This window comes from Azolla caroliniana, unplaced genomic scaffold (assembly GCF_043228905.1).
Source record: "Azolla caroliniana isolate FFs.n. ecotype wild unplaced genomic scaffold, voAzoCaro1.0.p SCAF_1, whole genome shotgun sequence".
Taxonomy (NCBI): Eukaryota; Viridiplantae; Streptophyta; class Polypodiopsida; order Salviniales; family Salviniaceae; genus Azolla; species Azolla caroliniana.
Genome location: NW_028230436.1, coordinates 9,082,409 through 9,101,650, shown reverse-complemented (window position 1 = coordinate 9,101,650; position 19,242 = coordinate 9,082,409). Strand labels below are relative to the sequence as shown.

The 19,242-nt window shown below is 36.8% G+C and overlaps 2 protein-coding genes across 3 annotated transcripts; both read left to right on the top strand.

Moving 5' to 3' along the window:
• Positions 1-1,274: 1,274 nt before the first annotated feature.
• LOC147868859 (putative prolyl 4-hydroxylase 6) lies at positions 1,275-4,699 on the top strand. 2 transcript variants are annotated; one of them, XM_087324109.1, is made up of 8 exons: positions 1,275-1,505; positions 2,357-2,443; positions 2,644-2,701; positions 2,951-3,055; positions 3,243-3,300; positions 3,420-3,595; positions 3,876-3,930; positions 4,059-4,699. In XM_087324109.1, exons 1-8 carry the CDS (start codon positions 1,411-1,413, stop codon positions 4,349-4,351), a joined length of 927 nt encoding a protein of 308 aa, XP_087180235.1. In that variant the 5' UTR covers positions 1,275-1,410; the 3' UTR covers positions 4,352-4,699. The 2 variants fall into 2 exon arrangements, with proteins under 2 accessions (XP_087180235.1, XP_087180232.1); XM_087324106.1 differs by having other exon boundaries at positions 2,351-2,443.
• Positions 4,700-8,270: 3,571 nt separating this feature from the next.
• MTR4 (RNA helicase, ATP-dependent, SK12/DOB1 protein) lies at positions 8,271-16,721 on the top strand. The gene is made up of 14 exons (XM_087324103.1): positions 8,271-8,505; positions 9,671-9,871; positions 10,177-10,395; positions 10,479-10,808; positions 11,058-11,162; positions 11,594-11,704; positions 11,813-12,063; positions 12,874-12,997; positions 13,379-13,676; positions 13,757-13,911; positions 14,131-14,277; positions 14,857-15,089; positions 15,273-15,537; positions 16,011-16,721. The coding sequence occupies exons 1-14, from the start codon at positions 8,299-8,301 to the stop codon at positions 16,287-16,289; spliced, it is 2,925 nt and encodes a 974-aa protein (XP_087180229.1). The 5' UTR covers positions 8,271-8,298; the 3' UTR covers positions 16,290-16,721.
• Positions 16,722-19,242: the final 2,521 nt, after the last annotated feature.

Below are 19,242 nucleotides of genomic sequence, written 5' to 3'. Positions count from 1 at the left end.
ACCTCTCCTTTTTGTTCTTGCCCACTTTTAGAGAGATTTGGGGGAGGGAAGATCATAACGACAACATTGTTCTCATGCAGTTGTTAAAGTTTGATCTGTCGCATGAAGTAGGTCTACTTACAAATACTTTACGCACTAACAACATGATACCTTAATATTGATCATGGTATTACAATTTGATCCTCGGGCCCTTTGTATAAGCTATAGGCAACTAGTCATACATTTATATTAAGTATTGTAATGTTAGCATGTGTTAGACAACCAACACCATGATACACTTGTGGGATACAAGCATAGTCTTGAACAAACCTGGGAGATTGTTGTGTCATTGATGCTCTTCATCACATGGAGAGTGTGATTGACAATGAGGGTGGTGTAGGTTGGGCAACAAGGACTTGCATGGCAATAGAGTCGACCAATGTGGTTGCAAGCAAATAAATTGTATTTGTCTTCTCTTTTTGTTGCTAGCATGTTATGATTGGATCGGTAGGTGATGTGCATCCACATGGACTCTCATCAAACTCTTCGATTGCATGGATCTCACTCTTAATGCATGGAGCATTACAAAGGATGATGTGGTTGGTGTGATCCCAAGATGGAGTTGTAGAAACATTGGTTGTACCTTTTCTATGTAACTTGTTCCATCGAGAAACAGATACACTTACTCCCATATTATATGTAGGATATAGAAATTTGCATTTGGATTCAAAGATGTGGTAACTTACACGATCGACTTTCAACCAACATTCAAAGGATATTATGGTTATGAGGGAAGCCCAATGCTCAAATAAGTTTGCCCTTATATGCGAGGCATGGTTAGACAAACATTGAGATGCTTATTCTTGGCAATCATATGGTCAGGCCTAGGGCTAGTAGTCAAACAACTTACTACAAGGGTAAGCTAATTACAATGAGAGAGAGCGAGAGAGTTGATTATCATCCTAAGAGGTAAAATATGACCAAATGGGTCGGAAAGTGAATTGTTTTCGCATAATAGACGAGGAATTGAGTAGCGAGTCTCGATGCCTAGGAATGATATTGATAAGTGTTGCAATCGAGAGTACACATGAGGATTGTGAGAGGGATGTGTGTGGATCGGAGCGGACAAGGATTGACAATACTCAGGCATTGTATCAAAGTTTTCCCTGAGATTTGGTTATGGTGTGTAATGGTCAAAATATGATCAATTGGGGGGGATTGGGTGAGTGTATAGCCAAATCTACTTAACAAAGATACTCTCCATAACCAAAAGAAGAGCTTTTTTTGCTCTGTTTCCAAGATCTCTCGATCTCTGGATCGAAACCGATTCTCTCTCTCTCTCTCTCTCTCCCGCTTTAGATTTTTGAGCTGTGTACGCAGAAACAATCGTCTTATTCTGTTCTCTCAGGCCCCCTCAATCTCAGGAAAAATATGAAGTTTATGGGATTCTTTCTGCTGGTTTTCTTCACCTTAGCAATCTCAATCCATGCAGATGTTGATGACTTGCCTGGGTGGATGGGTGAAATGTGAGTATTGATCTTCTCTGTTTGTCTTTTTCGTTGATATGAAGTAAGATGGGTCTTCAGTTGATTCTTTTAATTCCTCTTGGAATATATGATCGATTGATTTATATATGCATCGATGCACATATACACATGCATATGAATACATAAATAGATACACACCTACATGTATACAGACAGACAGACCCTTCTCTGTTTGCCTTTTCCTTGCTCTGAAACCAATGATCTTCAATCAGTTAGTTTAATGGTGGGTTATGTTTTTTGTTGGATGTTTAAACGGATTAATCTATGACACATGTGTGTATGTATTTATATATGTGCAAAAATATATACTGGTGTATGTACAGATAGTTGTATAGACAGATCAATGTCTATACACATATGCATAATATATACAGATTATTCAGGCTGCTTGTGAAATTTGAATATGGCTCAAAAGAGTTTCTATAACCATGTAGAATTCGATGGCAAAACTTGCCAAAGAGAATTACTGAAAGTAAAGTCTTTGAAGCTCAAAGTTGGTGTGTGCCTCACCATCCAGATGTCTAGCGATAGAGCAATCTGCAATTGTGGAATTATAAACTGAGGGGATGTCTTGTAGATATAGAGAGGTGATGATGGATGCCATCTGGCTCATGCTTGAGTAAGAGAAGCTAGATGCCTTTACTTGTTGTGGGTCTTTTCCATATATCCATGACAAGATGATGTTTCAATGGAATATGGAAGTGTCGAGATCATTTTAATATAAATATTTTGATTTTATGAAGAAAATTTTGATGACTTCTTAACATAGTATGGCCACAAGTGTGAAATGAATGAAATGGCTCTCATTCTTAATGTTTTGAAAGTTCTAGCACCATGAAGGCGAAGGTGGAAAAACATGCAGAAATTTTACAAGTGATTGATCCAACAAGGGTGATCCAGCTTTCATGGAAGCCAAGGTAATTAATTTAGACCTATAAGTTTTTAAAAATGACTTCGAAACATTAGTTGTAAAAAAGGTTTTAAAGTTGTAGAATTTTACAAGAACGATCTGAGTGGTGACAATCTTCTCCATAATTCAGTGTTATCATGATTACCATCTTTGTTTTGACTTCCGAACTTATGTTTTGTTTCTCATACTATTGTCTATCTTGTACAGGGCTTTCTTGTACAAAGGATTCTTATCAAATAAAGAATGTGATCATATGATAGAACTGGTATGCTGTACTCATATATGTTTGTCTATATATGCATGTAATTTTTATGATTAAGATTCAAGAGACATGTTATACGTTATTTTGTATGTAAAATTCACATGATATATGCTAATTATGATTAAAAACGAATGGCATACCTCCTTTTTTTTATGTGAAATCCACATATTACTTGAGAGTTAAGGTTAAAGTGATATTTTGTATATTCTTCTTGTTTTTATGTGGCATTCATATTTCATTTTTGTGCTTCAGGCGAAGAACAAACTTGAGAAATCCATGGTAGCAGACAATGAATCTGGAAAGAGTGTTTTAAGCCAGATTCGGACAAGCTCTGGAATGTTCATTTCTAAGGGCCAGGTAAACCTCGTAGTATTTTCTGAACAATGTGTTGAAAACCCTTAATCCCTTGAGTCAATAGTTTGAATCATGAATTCATTCAAAGAGGTTTATGCTAGTAGTTAAAAGTAAATGTGGTTATTGCGTTGTATTCTTTTATTCAAAGTTCTGTTTTGTTATTTGTGAAACTTACTTTATATTATTGCAGGATGAGATTGTGAAGCGTATTGAGAAGAGGATTTCAGCTTGGACATTTCTCCCTGAAGGTCCTGGTTGCATTGAAATCTTCTTCATTTAAATCACTTAGTTTTCTAAAAAGTTGATAAAGTTTATGCCATATATTTATCATCATCATTGAATGTGAGCAATGAATGAGTACATGCAGAAAATGGTGAAGCAATACAGGTATTACGATATGAGAATGGGGAGAAATACGAACCCCATTATGATTATTTCCATGATAAAAACAATATAGCGCTAGGAGGACACCGAATTGCAACAGTCTTAATGTACCTTTCCAATGTGACCAAAGGCGGAGAAACTGTCTTTCCCAATGCACCGGTAAGTTGTTTTTGGAGTAAAATATAATAGTAGAACCATTGTAGGTACAGTTGAATATTTGACGACATCTTTGATAGTATCAAAGGTATGATATTTTATGTATGTAATTGAAAGTATGATACTACTTGGAACCATGATACGACGTGTATGTGTTCGGAAGAATTATACAGCATGTATGTACTTAATTGGTATTGTGCATCATTAACTTGACTATGGCATCTCATCTGTATTATTTTCCAATGAATGAAATGAGACCCAACTCTTCTTCTCTAATGTCTAGGATCTTCGAGAAAAGGATGACACATGGTCTGAGTGTGCAAAAAAGGGACTTTCAGGTAAAGTGTATGCTATCTAACCCGCTATATACATATGAATTTTGATATGGATGCAAGATAATTTGATAACCAATTTTTTATATGAATGCAACAAAGATTGATAATCATTTCAGTAAAATAACAAACAGTGAAACCAACCCGGGGCGATGCACTTCTATTCTTCAGTCTAACAACCGGAGCTATACCAGACCCAATGAGTCTACATGGAAGTTGCCCTGTAATTGAAGGAGAGAAATGGTCAGCAACAAAGTGGATACATGTGGACTCTTTTGATAAACCAAAGAAAACAGCGGGGTGTATGGATGAGAATGACAATTGTGCGCAATGGGCAGCAATGGGTGAGTGCCAAAAGAATCCAGTCTATATGGTCGGAAATGCCGAGAATCCAGGGTCTTGTAGAGAAAGTTGTAAAGTATGTTAGAGAGTGGATGTAACCTTGCAGTGGCAAAATGAACATTTATCACCTATATATGTCGGCGGTTATAGTTAAATGAAGATGAGTTTGAAAGAAGTATTGAGTGGACGTTTGAAAACTGTTGTGAAAACTTATTTTCCAGTGTCAAATTTTGTGAGCACAAGAAATTTGATTTAATCTTCGGAGCAAGAGAAAAAATATCTATTTGGAATATTGGGAATAAAAGATAACAGATATTGAAAATTTGGAGCAGAAGAAAAAGACAAATTGGAATTTGATTCTATCTTTCTGAACAAAAGAAAAATAAACTTTTGTAACATAGGAAAGATTGCAATTAATGAGCTTTGCTTGAAACACATGTCACATATCATCTGGTGTAAAATCTTCAGAGCTCAATACTGAACGTTAATTTTTTTATGGAGACCTAATTGCTATCTCCAAGCACACCATTGTTGTGACCTATTTGTTCTAGAGTTTGTTTTGGAAGAGGCAAAATCATTATTAACCAATCCATATTTGTAAAGTATTGGACATAACTTTGAAGGCATTTGTTGGAATCTGGAAATGCTCAATGTTCTACATGATGAATTCCTAGAGAAGTAGATGCATGTGTAATTAGTAAAGATGCATAGATGAGGCGGTTAGAATGTTTGAACTCTTACCAACAGAGAGCGTAGTTCAACATTTTGTTGTGCAAAAATTCACATTAAATGTTTGGGTCTTGGAAGCATGACCTCAAAGTTGTTTTGTACCGTTGTGTGGTGGAAAATGATTAGTAATGCCATTTTTTAAAGATGAATTGCTAGTTTCCACATGATCAAATCTTTATTACGAATCATAATATCAAAGCAATTACTCATTGAGATGAGAATTGCAGCCTTAGGTTGCATGGTACAAACTTACAATGATGATGAGGCCATATTATTTTCATTTTCCAAATTTTAGAATTTTCGTACTATTAAAGCTAATGGATTTGTGCTAATTATTGAATTTGATGATGATGTTTTTAAGGCAACGTGTGCATGGCCTTGTTACTTCCTTATATACAAAATGTTGAAATTTATGCTATATTCATGCTTTATTGTGAAAAAAGTCATCGTTGTTTGATTTTTCCATGCTATTGAAGAAGTAATAGACAATGGCATGGTTGAATATTTTTTGAGAGATAATAGACTTATTCATTTGAAAATATTGGGAAAGAAATTAATATTTGCATTAATTATGTTCAAAAGAATTGTAGCGTTAAACGCAAACAAACACCATTCTATCATGTTGAGGTTGGGGTTATCACCCATAATCTTTGTCAAGATATCTACATTGGCAAAGATGTCACAACATTTCGGATATGCATTTATGTCACATGTTTGCCATGCTAACCCAAAAGTCATGCTTACATATCTATGCTTTGCGACGTCAAAGATCACACCTTATTTTTATGAAATCTGCTTAAGGAAAAAATGTTACATCATGATGTGTGTCAATGACACATCACACTTGAATCACCTCTACCTATGAATATCTTCTTGGTTTCGTGTATCTAGCCTACTTTCTCATGTACAAATTTCTACGTTCGAGTTCTTAAGTCACAAATGTCATTGTATAGAACTCATCATAAATTTCTTTTATGTTGTGTTATGTCTATAAGCTATTTGTGTAATGTTGGATTGTCACTAACAATAAATTGACATGCAAACTAGTGTTCAGGATCTCCCATCCCCTCTTCAATAGAGACTCATTTGTGAGCGCTACAAATGAGTTAAACATAACCTTGTACACAATTTTGATTAAGTCGCAATCATACGTGAATGAATATGTATGTGTATTATAATTTTGATGATGAAAATGCACATGCAACATCATTCCAAGCTCAATTTCCTAGATTGAATTACTAAATCTTTTAGGTATGTCCACATAGTGATCCCTAAACAACATTCTCAAGCTAATCGAAGGTAAACCTTGTGATCATTGGGTATAGAGACACCTCCCCGAGACAAACACGTAAACCAATATCCATTTGTTGCATGAATCGTAGGATTTCAGTCAAAATTGTGAAGTGAGTTAAGACATTTGCAAACATAGTGAATATGAATTTTGTGATCTAAGGAGCCAGTATTTGAGAGCTTATTGCAATATGATATTTGATAAGAAATTCTAATTGTAATAACGTAATTGGTATGATAAATTTGAAATTAATAAGTAAAATCAGTCTCTGAATCAAGAACCTCAACCTAAGAGATATCTACGCATCATGGATTGTGGACACAAGCAATTGATACGAACCCAAAAAGTGAACAGCACACTTGAATATAAAATCTACATCCACCACCATCAAATGAGAGTAGATTATTCAATTGAATGAGTTATGTGAAAGGAAGAAGAAGCGTTCCAAAAAAATGGCTAACTTAAGTTATTCTAAAACCCAAAATCATGCCTAGAACGTTAACTCTACATATCTTGCATGTCCAAAACTTGTTCATGTGCCAATTAGGTCTATATGTGGCCTTAATGTAACTCGTAAAGGCATATAAGTCAGTGTAAATAAAAGGAAAGAAAGAGTTAGGCTTTCAATTGGTTACATGATAAGCTCTAGTCAGAATTACAATGTTAGACAACGACAACATTGAACACCATAGCCACATGGGTCTAGGGACTTGCTCCCTAGAATCCAATAGGCCATATAAACACAATGGACCAAGTTACCTTCCACGATAGACATTGCAATCTCAATAGACAAGGGACTTTCCCTCCCTTCCCCTCCCAAACAAACATGAGAGTGCCTAGAATCCAAGAGGCCATATAAACACAATGGGCCAGAGACCTTCCACATTAGACATTGTAATCTCAATAGGTGAGGAACTTGCCCTCCCCTCCTTAACAAACATGAGAGTGCCTAGAATCCAATAGGCCATATAAACACAATGGGCTAGAGACATTCCACGATAGATATTGAAATCTGAATAGGCAACGGACTAGCTCTCCCCTCCCAAACAAAGACGAGAGTGTGCCAAGAATCCAATAGGCCATATAAACACAATGGGCTAGAGACCTTCCACAACAGACATTGCAATCTCAACAAGGCAAGGGACTTGCCCTCGCATCCCATTCCAAACAAACATGAAAACGAGAATTGTGTGCTAATCCACCAGTATCTTGTGAGAAGAGGTAAGTAAGTAGGTTGACCATATACATATGCTACAAACATGATGGGATAGTGAATATGCTATTGCAACACTCGACAAACACAATGGTCAAAACACACATAATGAGTACAACGGACACCACCACAAACAAGAGTGATTAACCATATGGATAGATAGGGGAGGTCTGAGCTCAACTAACAAGCGACAACGGTTCAGTTTGAACCGAACCGCGAAACCATGGCTTAACGGTTAAAACGGTTTGGTTGGTTTCAACAGTCATAAACCGCATTTTAAATAGTTAAACAGTTTATTATTATTATTATTTTATTTTATTTTAAAAAATAAAAATTATTTTTAAACAATCTTTTCATTTTTAGACCTTATTCTCACATTAAAGGAACATCTTTGAAAATTTAAAATAATGAAGTATTTTAAATTTAAAAAATTAAAAAATTAAAAATTGACCTAAGTTGAAAACTGAAACCGAACCACGAAAGCGCGGTTGTAACAGTTGGAAAAATTTTGACGGTTCGGTTTAACTGTTTCATGGTTCGGGTTTCAAATTTTTTTAAACGGTTCGGTTTTGACCCTCTCAAACCGAACCGAACCGAACCGTTGCCGATTGTTAAAGCTCGACCCCAAGAAACAAACGATGTCTTAGGGTTTTAGGCCCAACCCAAAGAGCTGCGTTGTGTTAAGACAGAGTAGTAGTAGTATGTCTTTGAAGGCTACTCCGAGACCTTTCTACATACATATGTATATGATGATGATGTTTATGTAGAAATACAGAGTTTCCCTTCCCTTCCCTTCCCCATGGCGCTCGGCAATGATGCCATGGAGAATAGCGTGGAATATACTTGCCTTCACGAGGTCTCGTACCCACCTGACTACGTAGCTCCATCAGTTATTCCTCCTCCTCCAGAGAAATCCTTAAAGAAACCTGCAAAAGAGTATCCTTTCACACTTGATCCTTTCCAACAAGAAGCTGTCCGATGTATCGAGGCCGGAGAATCTGTCCTGGTATGATGTTTTTCTTCATTAACAGAATTTCCATTTGGTTTGTTTGCGTCTGTCTGTGGGAATATCATTCCTTGGTTCTAAAACGCCAATGGGTGGAAATATGGTTTGACCAATGCATATATTGGGTAGATGCCATTTTCATTATTTATTTGGTTATTGGAATAATGGTTTTGAAACCTGAATGGGTTGAAGCATCGCTATGTATAAATTATAGTGTAATAGTTGTCTAAATACCTCATCTAATATCAATTTACTAATTTGAACTAGTAAATCAAAATTGAACAGTATAAGTAGTTGTTTTGCATTTTAAGTTCAGTCAATATAATATATATTTATATCACCTTCTATCAACCGCTCTACTGTGGTTAAAAGGGGATAGATTGTGACGAATTTTTCAGTTGTGAATTGTAAAGTTAAATTAAAATATCACAAAACGTTTTAGACCATATGCGGTAAGGGAACCACTTTTCCTTATGTTTCTCTGCACTTGTTCAACAATATGACATCTTGATAGGTGCATTCCAAAATGTTAATCATGTAGGAAGATGGGAAATATCTTAAGGCTTCTGGTGAATGGGCTGTTATGCAACAGACCTATTGGTATGCTTTCCACATGTATAAATGTGGTTAATCTTAGAAATTCTTATAACGTTAAACTTCCTAAATCTGTGCCAAAGATACATAATTATGCCCATGGAATTAGTGGCAATCAAAATCTACGTAATGGTTGTTTTTTAGCAATGACACAAGTCAAAATGATGAAAGACCATTGTCTTGTTTTCTTTTATTTTTCTATTTATTTTCTTTCATTGAGCAACATTGCCATTCATTTGTTCACTGAGATATATTATTTAGCACTATCTAGTCAAATTGGTATTTGATATTTTTAAGCTATGTGAGAAGCATTGTAATTGGAGGATCTCTCTTTCTTTTCATGGTTTTCTCTATGTCACGTTTTGAGTCCTTTAGGAAGCATCACTTTGAGGATCTAACTATTTTATGTAAAGTCTATTATGATCCCAACATCTTTGCCATTCAAATAAGACAATATTTTTTTGTAACACTTTCCATAATATTGGTTATGTACCCTTAGATTTAATCAATATGTTTCTGCTTATGAGTTTATTAATGAATGATTAGAATGTTTATGGTTCATTTCATCCAGGTTTCAGCACACACATCTGCAGGGAAGACTGTTGTTGCTGAATATGCTATTGCTGTGTCTCTAAGAGGAAATCAGCGTGTGATATACACCTCACCTATAAAAGCACTGAGCAATCAGAAATTTCGGGAATTGTCGGAGGAGTTTTCTGATGTCGGTCTGATGACTGGGGACGTTACAATCTCTGAGAATGCATCTTGTTTGGTATGCAATATGATATCATCCCAAAAATTGCCACTGTATTTTCTATAGGGTAATTATTGTGTAGGTGCAGGCTTTGTGTACATGTATATCTTCTGAGAGGGAGAAGAAATAAAATGCTACATCAATGTGAAACTTGTAGAATATCTGGCTGAGTAATGCACAATTGAATTGTACTTTAACTAGGTTGCTGCCTTATATATATATATATATATATATATATATATATATAGAGAGAGAGAGAGAGAGAGAGAGAGAGAGAGAGAGAAAGAAAGAGGGACAGAAAGAGAGAGAGAAAGAGATGGCAGGTTATGACGACCGAAATCCTTCGAAGCATGCAATATAGGGGGTCAGAGGTAATGAGGGAGGTTGCATGGATAATATTTGATGAAGTGCACTATATGCGAGATCGAGAGAGAGGTGTGGTCTGGGAGGAGAGCATTGTGATGGCACCAAAAAATGCTCGTTTTGTGTTTTTATCTGCCACAGTGCCAAATGCAAAAGAATTTGCCGATTGGGTTGCCAAGGTATAGCTTTTCATGAACTCATACTAACTATACAAATTATGGTTCAGAAAATTAATTCTCATTGTATTTTCTTTTCTTTTTAGGTGCATCAACAACCTTGCCATATTGTATATACAGATTTTAGACCAACTCCATTGCAACATTATATTTTCCCAGCCGGTGGTGATGGCCTGTACTTAGTTGTTGATGAGAAAGGAACGTTTAGAGGGGATAATTTTCAGAAAGCAGTAAACGCTGTTACCGTATCCCATGACAGGAGGAACAAAGATTCGAGTGGAAAGCGGAAGAGAGGCAGCGAGAATGATGAACAGAGTGACATCTTCAAGTTGGTGAAAATGATTATGTTGCGGCAATTTGATCCAGTCATAGTTTTCAGCTTCAGTAAAAGGGAATGTGAAAGCTTGGCTATGCAGGTGTGAAATATCATTGCAGAATAGTAATATATCATAGCAATTCGGCTCTACAAATGGATGTTACAATTAGCATAACTTTTTCTGCACTCTTTATTCATAAAATATGAGAATCTCTAACAGAAATGGCACACAGACAATTAGAAAACCTTGCCATGTATGAATAAACAATGAAGTCAAACCTTTTTGCCATTTCTGAAGTCTAACTTTCAATTTTAGTTTTGTAGCTTTTAACCTTGTGCATATATACAGATGGCAAAATTAGATTTGAACGATGAGGATGAGAAGAGCTTAGTGGATGGTATTTTCTGGAATGCTATGGATTCTTTATCAGAAGATGATAAAAAGCTGCCACAGGTGCATTTTGTTGACTAAGTGGTTTTGAATTTTCCTGAATAAATAATATTGGGGAGTGAAGAATCGCTATGCTACCATTATGTATGCATTATATCTTGGTACTCAGAAGAAATTATATGTGATAATTGCACAGATGACACCATATGATGTGGCTCTGATTCTCCATATATCACAGGAAATCATAAGTATTTTATATCCAAGTACTCAGGCAAAACTAGATGTAGTAATTTCACAACTTCATACTATACGACATGGTTCAGATCCTTCATATACCACAGCAACTCATTACCTCACAAGAATATTTGAAATTTTGAAGTAAAAGAGACATTTCGTGCATGCTGTCTTTATGCATATTGTTTCGTGAATTTAGAATGAGCATGGTATCTGTATCGTGATCATAATTTCAGAAATTTGTTTGTCCCTTTTTTTAGGTTGGCCATTTATTACCATTGCTTAAACGAGGTATTGGTGTGCATCACTCCGGCTTGCTTCCAATTCTCAAAGAAGTGATTGAGATTCTCTTTCAAGAAGGCTTAATTAAGGTAACCTGTTTCTTTTAGTCAGAGGCTACCCAAACTTTCTAGAACTATGTTTAGATTGATTACTGCATCACAGTCTAAGGAAAAACTTTATTTTCATTTTCATTGCAGTGTCTATTTGCAACAGAAACTTTCAGCATTGGTCTTAATATGCCAGCAAAGACAGTAGTTTTTACAAATGTTCGGAAGTTTGATGGTGACAAGTTCCGTTGGGTGACTAGTGGAGAATATATCCAGATGAGTGGACGTGCTGGTCGGCGAGGACTTGATGACCGTGGTATATGCATTCTTATGCTGGATGAGAAACTTGAGCCTGCAGTGGCCAAACTGATGGTGAAAGGATCACCTGATCCCTTAAACAGGTATGTTGACTGAATGGTCACATCTTCAGTTAGGTACTTTTACCTAAACTGGAAGGGTCAAGGATTAATCTGCTACTAAACGTTGCATCTCATCATTAGCTAGTCAGTAATACTATTCTCTGTACTGTTTTTTTTTTTTGTTCACTTCAATCTGTATGATGACAATTTGAAAGGTACTGCATCGATATTGACCTTTAGAAGGGTGGGTCCAAATAGCCATAAATAAGCAATAAAAAGGTGTGTCATGGTCTGTGCTTTTGCTTAGAAACCTTGCATTTTCTCACATGGCTTGTGATCCTGAAGCCATCTTGGGATGCAATCCTTGGTGACAACCTTCACCAGGACATTCTCGGTTTTTTCCTAGGCTAACCCTGTGTCTGATGTTTGTCCTTTCCCTCCATCCTCTGTGACTATGGCTATATGGGATCATGTATATGAAGATAAGAGGCGAAGGATTATGATGGCCTTTAGAAGATTGCTCCTAGTCAGGGCAGTGTATCTATTGTATCACTGCCAATATGAAGCATGACAAACCATAAATTGCAATAACATCCATATTGGATGGCTTGAACAATATTAATTGGAAGTTCGTCAACATTTCCAAATGGTCAGAATGCATTTTGCATCAATGAATTTAGTTTCATAAAAAACAACATATACAATTGATTCAAAGTTTGAAGACATACATGAATAAACTTTTTATATTTGTTAATGATAACCTTGAGGACTATGTAAACCTGCTTTTACACATACACTTTTTTTCTCCTTTTATTGCAAACTATTTATTCATTTATCATTTCGGTGCTACAGTGCTTTTCATCTTAGTTACAACATGCTACTCAATCAGATGCGATGTGAGGAGAGTGATCCAGAGGCACTTCTTCGCAATTCTTTCTATCAGTTTCAATGTGACCGAGCACTTCCTCGATTACAGGTAGTTTTATGAGTGTAATCAGTACCAATGATAACATAGATACCACATTCTCATAAGTAAGAAGATGTTATTAGTGCAAGCAGAAAAAGGGTAGATCATCAAACAGTTTATGGAAGTGTTAAAAAAACGAAAAACATCAGGATATGCTATGAAGGATACAAGTCAAACGTGAATGATTCCAAATTTTCTGATTTCTGAAAATTTGTTATTCATTTTGGCACTCACTTTTTTGTTGTATGGACGTAAGCTATCTAGAAAAATGCATTACGCAATGTCGGTGATCCATTTAGTAATCCATTATGTGGGTGCATGAATTTGCTAAGCCAGAGATTTGAATTGTGGTATTCTTGGTTTAATCACTTGGGATTATGAATGTAATAGGAGAGGGTAACTGAATTAGAAAAGGAACGAGAAACTATCATCATTGAAGATGAGGAACAGATAAAGAACTATTTCTCATTGCTGGAACAAAGCAGAAAGTTGTGGAGGGAAATCAGGAAAATAGTATTTTCTCCACAGCATTCTTTGCCCTTTCTTCAACCTGGAAGGATTGTACGTGTACTCATTTCTGATATTGATGAAAAAAAAGAGTCATTTCTTTTGCCAAAGGAGCCTGTGGTGTGGGGGGTCATTGTGAATTTTGAGAAAGTTCAGAACTCGTCATTGGACTCAATTGACGGTAAGATGTAATATAGCTTTCACAAATGTAATACTTGTTTGATAATTGTAGTAACATTTCTTATGGTTTAACATTTGCAGGAAGTGTGAGAGAAAAAGCAGTCAAGGCTGGATATGTGGTTGATGTTTTAATGAATTGTATGCCAAACCAGGGAGAAAAGGGTAAAGAAACAATTTGTCCAGTATCTCTGGAAGAACCAGGGGAGCCGTTGGTTGCATCTGTTCCACTCTCTCAGGCAAGATAAAGCCTAGTTATAGGCTTTTAGCTTTAATATCAGTTCCATTGTGTCTGACTTTTTCTTGGGCATCCATAGTTTAAGGTGTGATTTCCTTATACAGTACGAAAAGATATGTCTTCATGGAAAGAAGAATAAGAAAAGAAAACTTAGTTACTTCAAAGAAATGAATATAGTCTAAGACAGATATTAAAAGAATTTAACTCTCTTACTATGCAGATAGAAAATTTTAGTGCAATCCGAATATTCTTAGAAAAAGATTTACGTAATCTTGAAGCAAGAGAATCAGCTCTGAAGAAAGTATTGGAAATTCTTCGTCGCTTCCCAGAAGGCCTGCAGATGCTAGATCCGGAGGATGATATGCAGGTGTGTGTCCATTTAGTATTAAAGTAATACTTGGCAGGTACTACTTGGCAGAAGTACCTGCAACTTTTTTGCTTCATTTTGTACAACAAACTGTTTGGATTTTCCATTTGTGGAGGGTTATTTAAATTTTAATGGCTCCCATCATTTGGGTAGTTTGTAATCTTATGTTAGGATTGATAGAAATATTGCTAGGTTTAACATTTCTTCCCCTTTTCCTTAGAAGTTACGAACACGCTTATTATATACACCCACCCCAAATGTCTTTTTCTTGTTTGTACCTGATATATTGATCATGCCCTTGAGCTATTCTGTGCCAAGATTGTATGAAAGGTTAAATTTTAATTTGTTTCTTTCTATTGGTTTAACTGTTTATCGTATTATATATCATGTATGTTGTAACATATTTAATATTGAACCTATGACTGTTCAAAAAATCATGTTGTTCTGATTAGACTTTCATCTGAAGTAGACGTTATAGACATTCAAGTTCAGAAATGTTTGAGCTATGCCTGCTCGAAAAAATGTGTTGTGACACTTATGATTAGACATTCGTCTAAAGTAGCTATTATACAACTGTAGGTGGATAGTAGCAGCTATAAGAAAGCTGTGCGTAGGGTGGAAGCTTTGGAAAGCTTGATTAAAAACCACGTTCTTACAACCTCACCTACTCTTAATGAAAGGCTCAGGAATTATTACAAAAAGGAACAGGTCACAACTTTGATACGAGCTGCACGTGAGGAGGTCCGCGGCGCATCGAATCTTGTTTTTAAAGATGAGCTTAAATATCGACGAAGGGTTCTTCGTCGATTGGGGTAAGCAATCCCATTTTTCCTTTCTCAATTTGGATATTCGTCCATGACATACATGATTTTCTTTGTATATTTTGAAAACACTTCATGGAGGTAGTAACTTTTGGGCAGTGTTCTTAATTATTAATGGAAGGATGTTTTCTTAAAGGAAAATGGAGAATCTTATTTGGAAATGTGGTTATATAGGTATGCCACATCAGATGATGTTGTGGAACTTAAAGGGAAGGTTGCATGTGAGGTCTCAAGTGCAGATGAACTTGTCATGTCAGAATTGATCTTCAAAGGTGTTCTGAAAGATGCATCCACGGAGCAGGTGGTAGCACTCTTGTCTTGCTTTGTTTGGCAGGAGAAAGTAAAATCCAGTGCCAAGTTGAGAGAGGATCTTGCTACTCTCCATTCACAGCTGCGAGAAACTGCAAGGCGAGTAGGGAAAGTGCAGCTGGAATGCAAGGTATTTAACTGAGTGGCTTTGTTGTATGCTAAACTGTGCTATCAAATATAGAGGTAATGAAGTCAAATATATATCTCGTAGATATATGTATGCAACATATATACCATACATATATGCATATATTTATGTGTATATAAATATAAAAAATCTGTATATATGTATTGACAGATTTGTGTAAATATAAATAATGATATTGATATAAATGTTTGTGTACGCATATATGTATGTGTGTATGTGTGTATGTGTATATTTGTATGTATGTGTTTCTAATCTGAAAATAGATTATGAATCACAAAAAGTAACTGTGAGTATATAGTATATTTATAGATAAATATACATATACATGATATATATGCACGCATGTGGGCATTTAGTCAGCACATGCATGCAGACATGCAATTATAATATATGGGTGTGCATGATGTGGTGTAAATGAACAACTGTCAACTATGAATGTCTTATACATTGTGCAGTTAGCAACTGATGTGGAGGATTATGTGAATAGCTTCCGCCCTGATATAATGGAAATAGTTTTTGCATGGGCCAAAGGAGCCAAATTCTCAGAAGTAATGAAGCTTGGTGACGTTTTTGAGGGCAGTCTCATCCGAGCGATGAAACGATTAGAGGAAGTATTGCAGCAGCTTATAGTAGCAGCAAAATCCATTGGAGAGCAAGAGCTCGAAGATAAATTTCAGCAAGGTTCGGCTCTAATAAAAAGAGACATCGTATTCGCGGCTTCTTTGTACCTCTAAAAGCATTATTTCATTTATCATGGTTGTGTCCATTGAGTGAATATATATGAAAAAGAAATATTTAAAAAGACGAAAGGTATCAGAGCTCTTGTATGTTTCTTTGGCCAATCTATTGGAATCACTTTGTCTTATGTCAGTGTTGGACAATGATCCACATTGACATGTATCTCCTCTAATCATATATAGAGATATATATAGCACCACCTAGGCTAGAACAGATCCTTTTGTCAAGTTAGAAGAGTCTCTTTCTGAAGGGTAAGCCTTCCAAAAGCACTTGGTTGGAGGTTAATTCTTGCACTACTTGTATTGTAGAGTTCCTAACAGAAATGTGAAATTGTATCCTCCCCATCTGTAACCCAGGCTATTGACGAGTTTTTTTGTAAACCTCATGATTGTGATTGTAATCTAGTATCTGATTACATTCCAGTTCAATTATTAACTCCCTTGAATTGGTGTACATCTGTATGTATCCTTTTGCAGTACATTATTCAAGGTAGTTCCTGTATCATTCACCATTGCACATCAAATGCTTGAACTTCTGCACGTTTGGGTTTAAAATTATTTCTTGTTATTAATGGGTGGGGGACAATACTACAGAAATATATTTTATACTAAAGTAAATGTCCATAAATGTGGTGTTTCCTCATAATGTCATTTATTAGTAAGGAAATATATTGTGGACTATAGTGAAAGAAGTTTTCTCCTAGGTGTATCATGAAGTTGCAATGATGAAGATGACCAATAAGATGAATATGTAAAGAAAGCAACTCCTAAGTGTGAATAAAAACCACCCGAAGGGTATGATTGTGTCCATTTACAGTGAATAATAATTGTGTTTTCTTCCCCTTCATAAATTGTGTATTATGTTTTCATAAATCACTTAGTTCTAATCAAGAAGCAAGTAACAAAAAAGAATGTCGTGTGATGTTTAGTTTTTGTGTTTTTGTTAGTTCTAGTTGAGTGTCTACATATTTGACACATCAAATGCATTGACTATGGATGGTTTCAATATTTGACACATCGAGTTCATTCACTATGGATCATGTGAAGTTTACCTAGTTGTTGTAGTCATCCTAGCCTATCCGTGTAAGTATTTTCATCTTTAATTTCATGTAACCAACAAAGTTAAATGATATGTGCCAATGGAGCATGTTGTGTAAATTGAGCTATAGCCAAGCCAATTCATTCATGTCATGATGATCAAATTGCCTATTGACTTAGTGGTAAATCATGCTATTGATCACAATGTTGATGATATATTCGTCAAATGAGTTGTTGATTGAAGGTCGCTGTCTTGTATTTTAGGTAACAATGCAAAACAATTCAGCAAGATGTCCAATAACCACTCCAGCCAATTCAACCATATTTGTGTTTGGGCTAATTGGGCAGATTTTGGACAACATTTTGCTTGGTCAAATGTCCATGCAGGCCAATGCTTTCATGTTTGCAAGGAAACCTACGTGTTAGCCAAGTCATCTCTTCTCCAAACATGGCCAAGTTGGTTGGTTCGTGTTTCACCATCGTATTGTGGAGTCACATCTATGGCTCCCTATAAAACACTTTCCCGACAAAATAATCATTAGAATTGGCGGTGCATTTGGTGAATCACCTGTCATTGGTGGTGGGATATCCCTCCTCTCCATCTAAGCATGTGGCCCCATTTAGTGAATGAATGGATGGAATAGATTTTTTATCCGAGAAGTGTTAAGAAGTTGCAGATTTCTTTACAAACGTAGGGGAACACACAATTCTGCGGAGTAAAATATGTACATAATACAAACATTAAATGATACTCAAAAACACTCCCAGGGTGGTTAGTATCAATTTTCAAACACAAACGCTTTACGAATAAATTTTGGAGTCTATTTACTATGAATTAGGGTTTATTACTGAAATATGGTAGAAATTTCGTAGCAGATCATTCTAAAACCTGAATACTTGCTTCTTGGTGGGCCAATCTATATAGACTGCACAAATTTAAATTTCTCAATGAGTCCAACTAAGGAACATGAAGAAGAAGAAGAAGAAGAAGGAGAAGACTATGTATATTATTGGAATGATCGATGAATGGATTGATGGAGAATGGGAGGGAAACAGACAGACAGACAGACACAGAGAGAGTGTGTGAGGGAGTGCGTGTTTGTTCCGTTCTTCATACATTTGATTGTTGAGAACAGTCGACACACTAGACACGCACATGTCACGTGTATTATTCAACAATGATGGGAGGTTTGGGCAAATTTTCTATGAATCAGAGGGTTAGCTTTGGTGGATGGCGGCCATGGGCGTGGAGAGGAGTAAGCCACAGACAGCCCTTCCCTTCTCCTTCAATGTCGAGGATGAACAGCATATCCTCCTGGAGCTGGAGGAGGAGGAGGAGATGGGAGGCTGGGGGCAGCAGTCGTGAGCGGTCCATTGTCGCATGGAGGTGCTGGCGATGGGGATGTGAAGCCTGCAACTGGCGGAGCCGAGAAGGTGGGAGCGCCGGTGGCGGTGGTGGGAGGCGCGGTTGCGGTTTCGGTTGAGGTTGGAGGAGGAGGAGGAGCTGGAGATGTGGTGGCGGTTGGTGGTGATGGAGGAGGAGGAGGAGGAGGAGTTAGGGTAGTAGTGGCCGATGGTGGAGGAGGAGTTAGGGTAGTAGTGGCCGATGGAGGAGGAGGAGTTAGGGTAGTAGTGGGGCTAGCCAATGGAACGGGAGGAGCTGCAGGTGCAGGTGGAGTCGGCGAGCTGCCATATGGAGGAGGAGGAGGAGGAGGAGGTGGTGGTGCTAATGGCGCCGGCGCCGGCGGAGGAGGAGGTGGAGTTGCTCCGGAAAGTGGCGGAGCCGAGAAGGTGGGAGCGCTAGAGTTTGCGGCTACAGCTGGTGGTGGTGGCGGAGGAGGAGGAGTTGTTGTTGTGGTGGTGGTATTGAGTCCTGGAGTGGGCGGAGAAGAGGAGGAGGAGAGTGGTGGTG

What these genes read in the sequence shown, in the direction of transcription:
- LOC147868859 (XM_087324106.1), top strand. Translation starts at nt 1,411, where the DNA reads ATGAAGTTTATGGGATTCTTTCTGCTGGTTTTCTTCACCTTAGCAATC. An exon ending in CCTGGGTGGATGGGTGAAAT is followed by an intron (nt 1,506 to 2,350) that starts GTGAGTATTGAT and finishes ATGTTTTGAAAG; the next exon opens with TTCTAGCACCATGAAGGCGA. An exon ending in TGCAAAAAAGGGACTTTCAG is followed by an intron (nt 3,931 to 4,058) that starts GTAAAGTGTATG and finishes AATAACAAACAG; the next exon opens with TGAAACCAACCCGGGGCGAT.
- MTR4 (XM_087324103.1), top strand. Translation starts at nt 8,299, where the DNA reads ATGGCGCTCGGCAATGATGCCATGGAGAATAGCGTGGAATATACTTGC. An exon ending in TCACCTGATCCCTTAAACAG is followed by an intron (nt 12,064 to 12,873) that starts GTATGTTGACTG and finishes TCGGTGCTACAG; the next exon opens with TGCTTTTCATCTTAGTTACA. An exon ending in GAGCACTTCCTCGATTACAG is followed by an intron (nt 12,998 to 13,378) that starts GTAGTTTTATGA and finishes TGAATGTAATAG; the next exon opens with GAGAGGGTAACTGAATTAGA.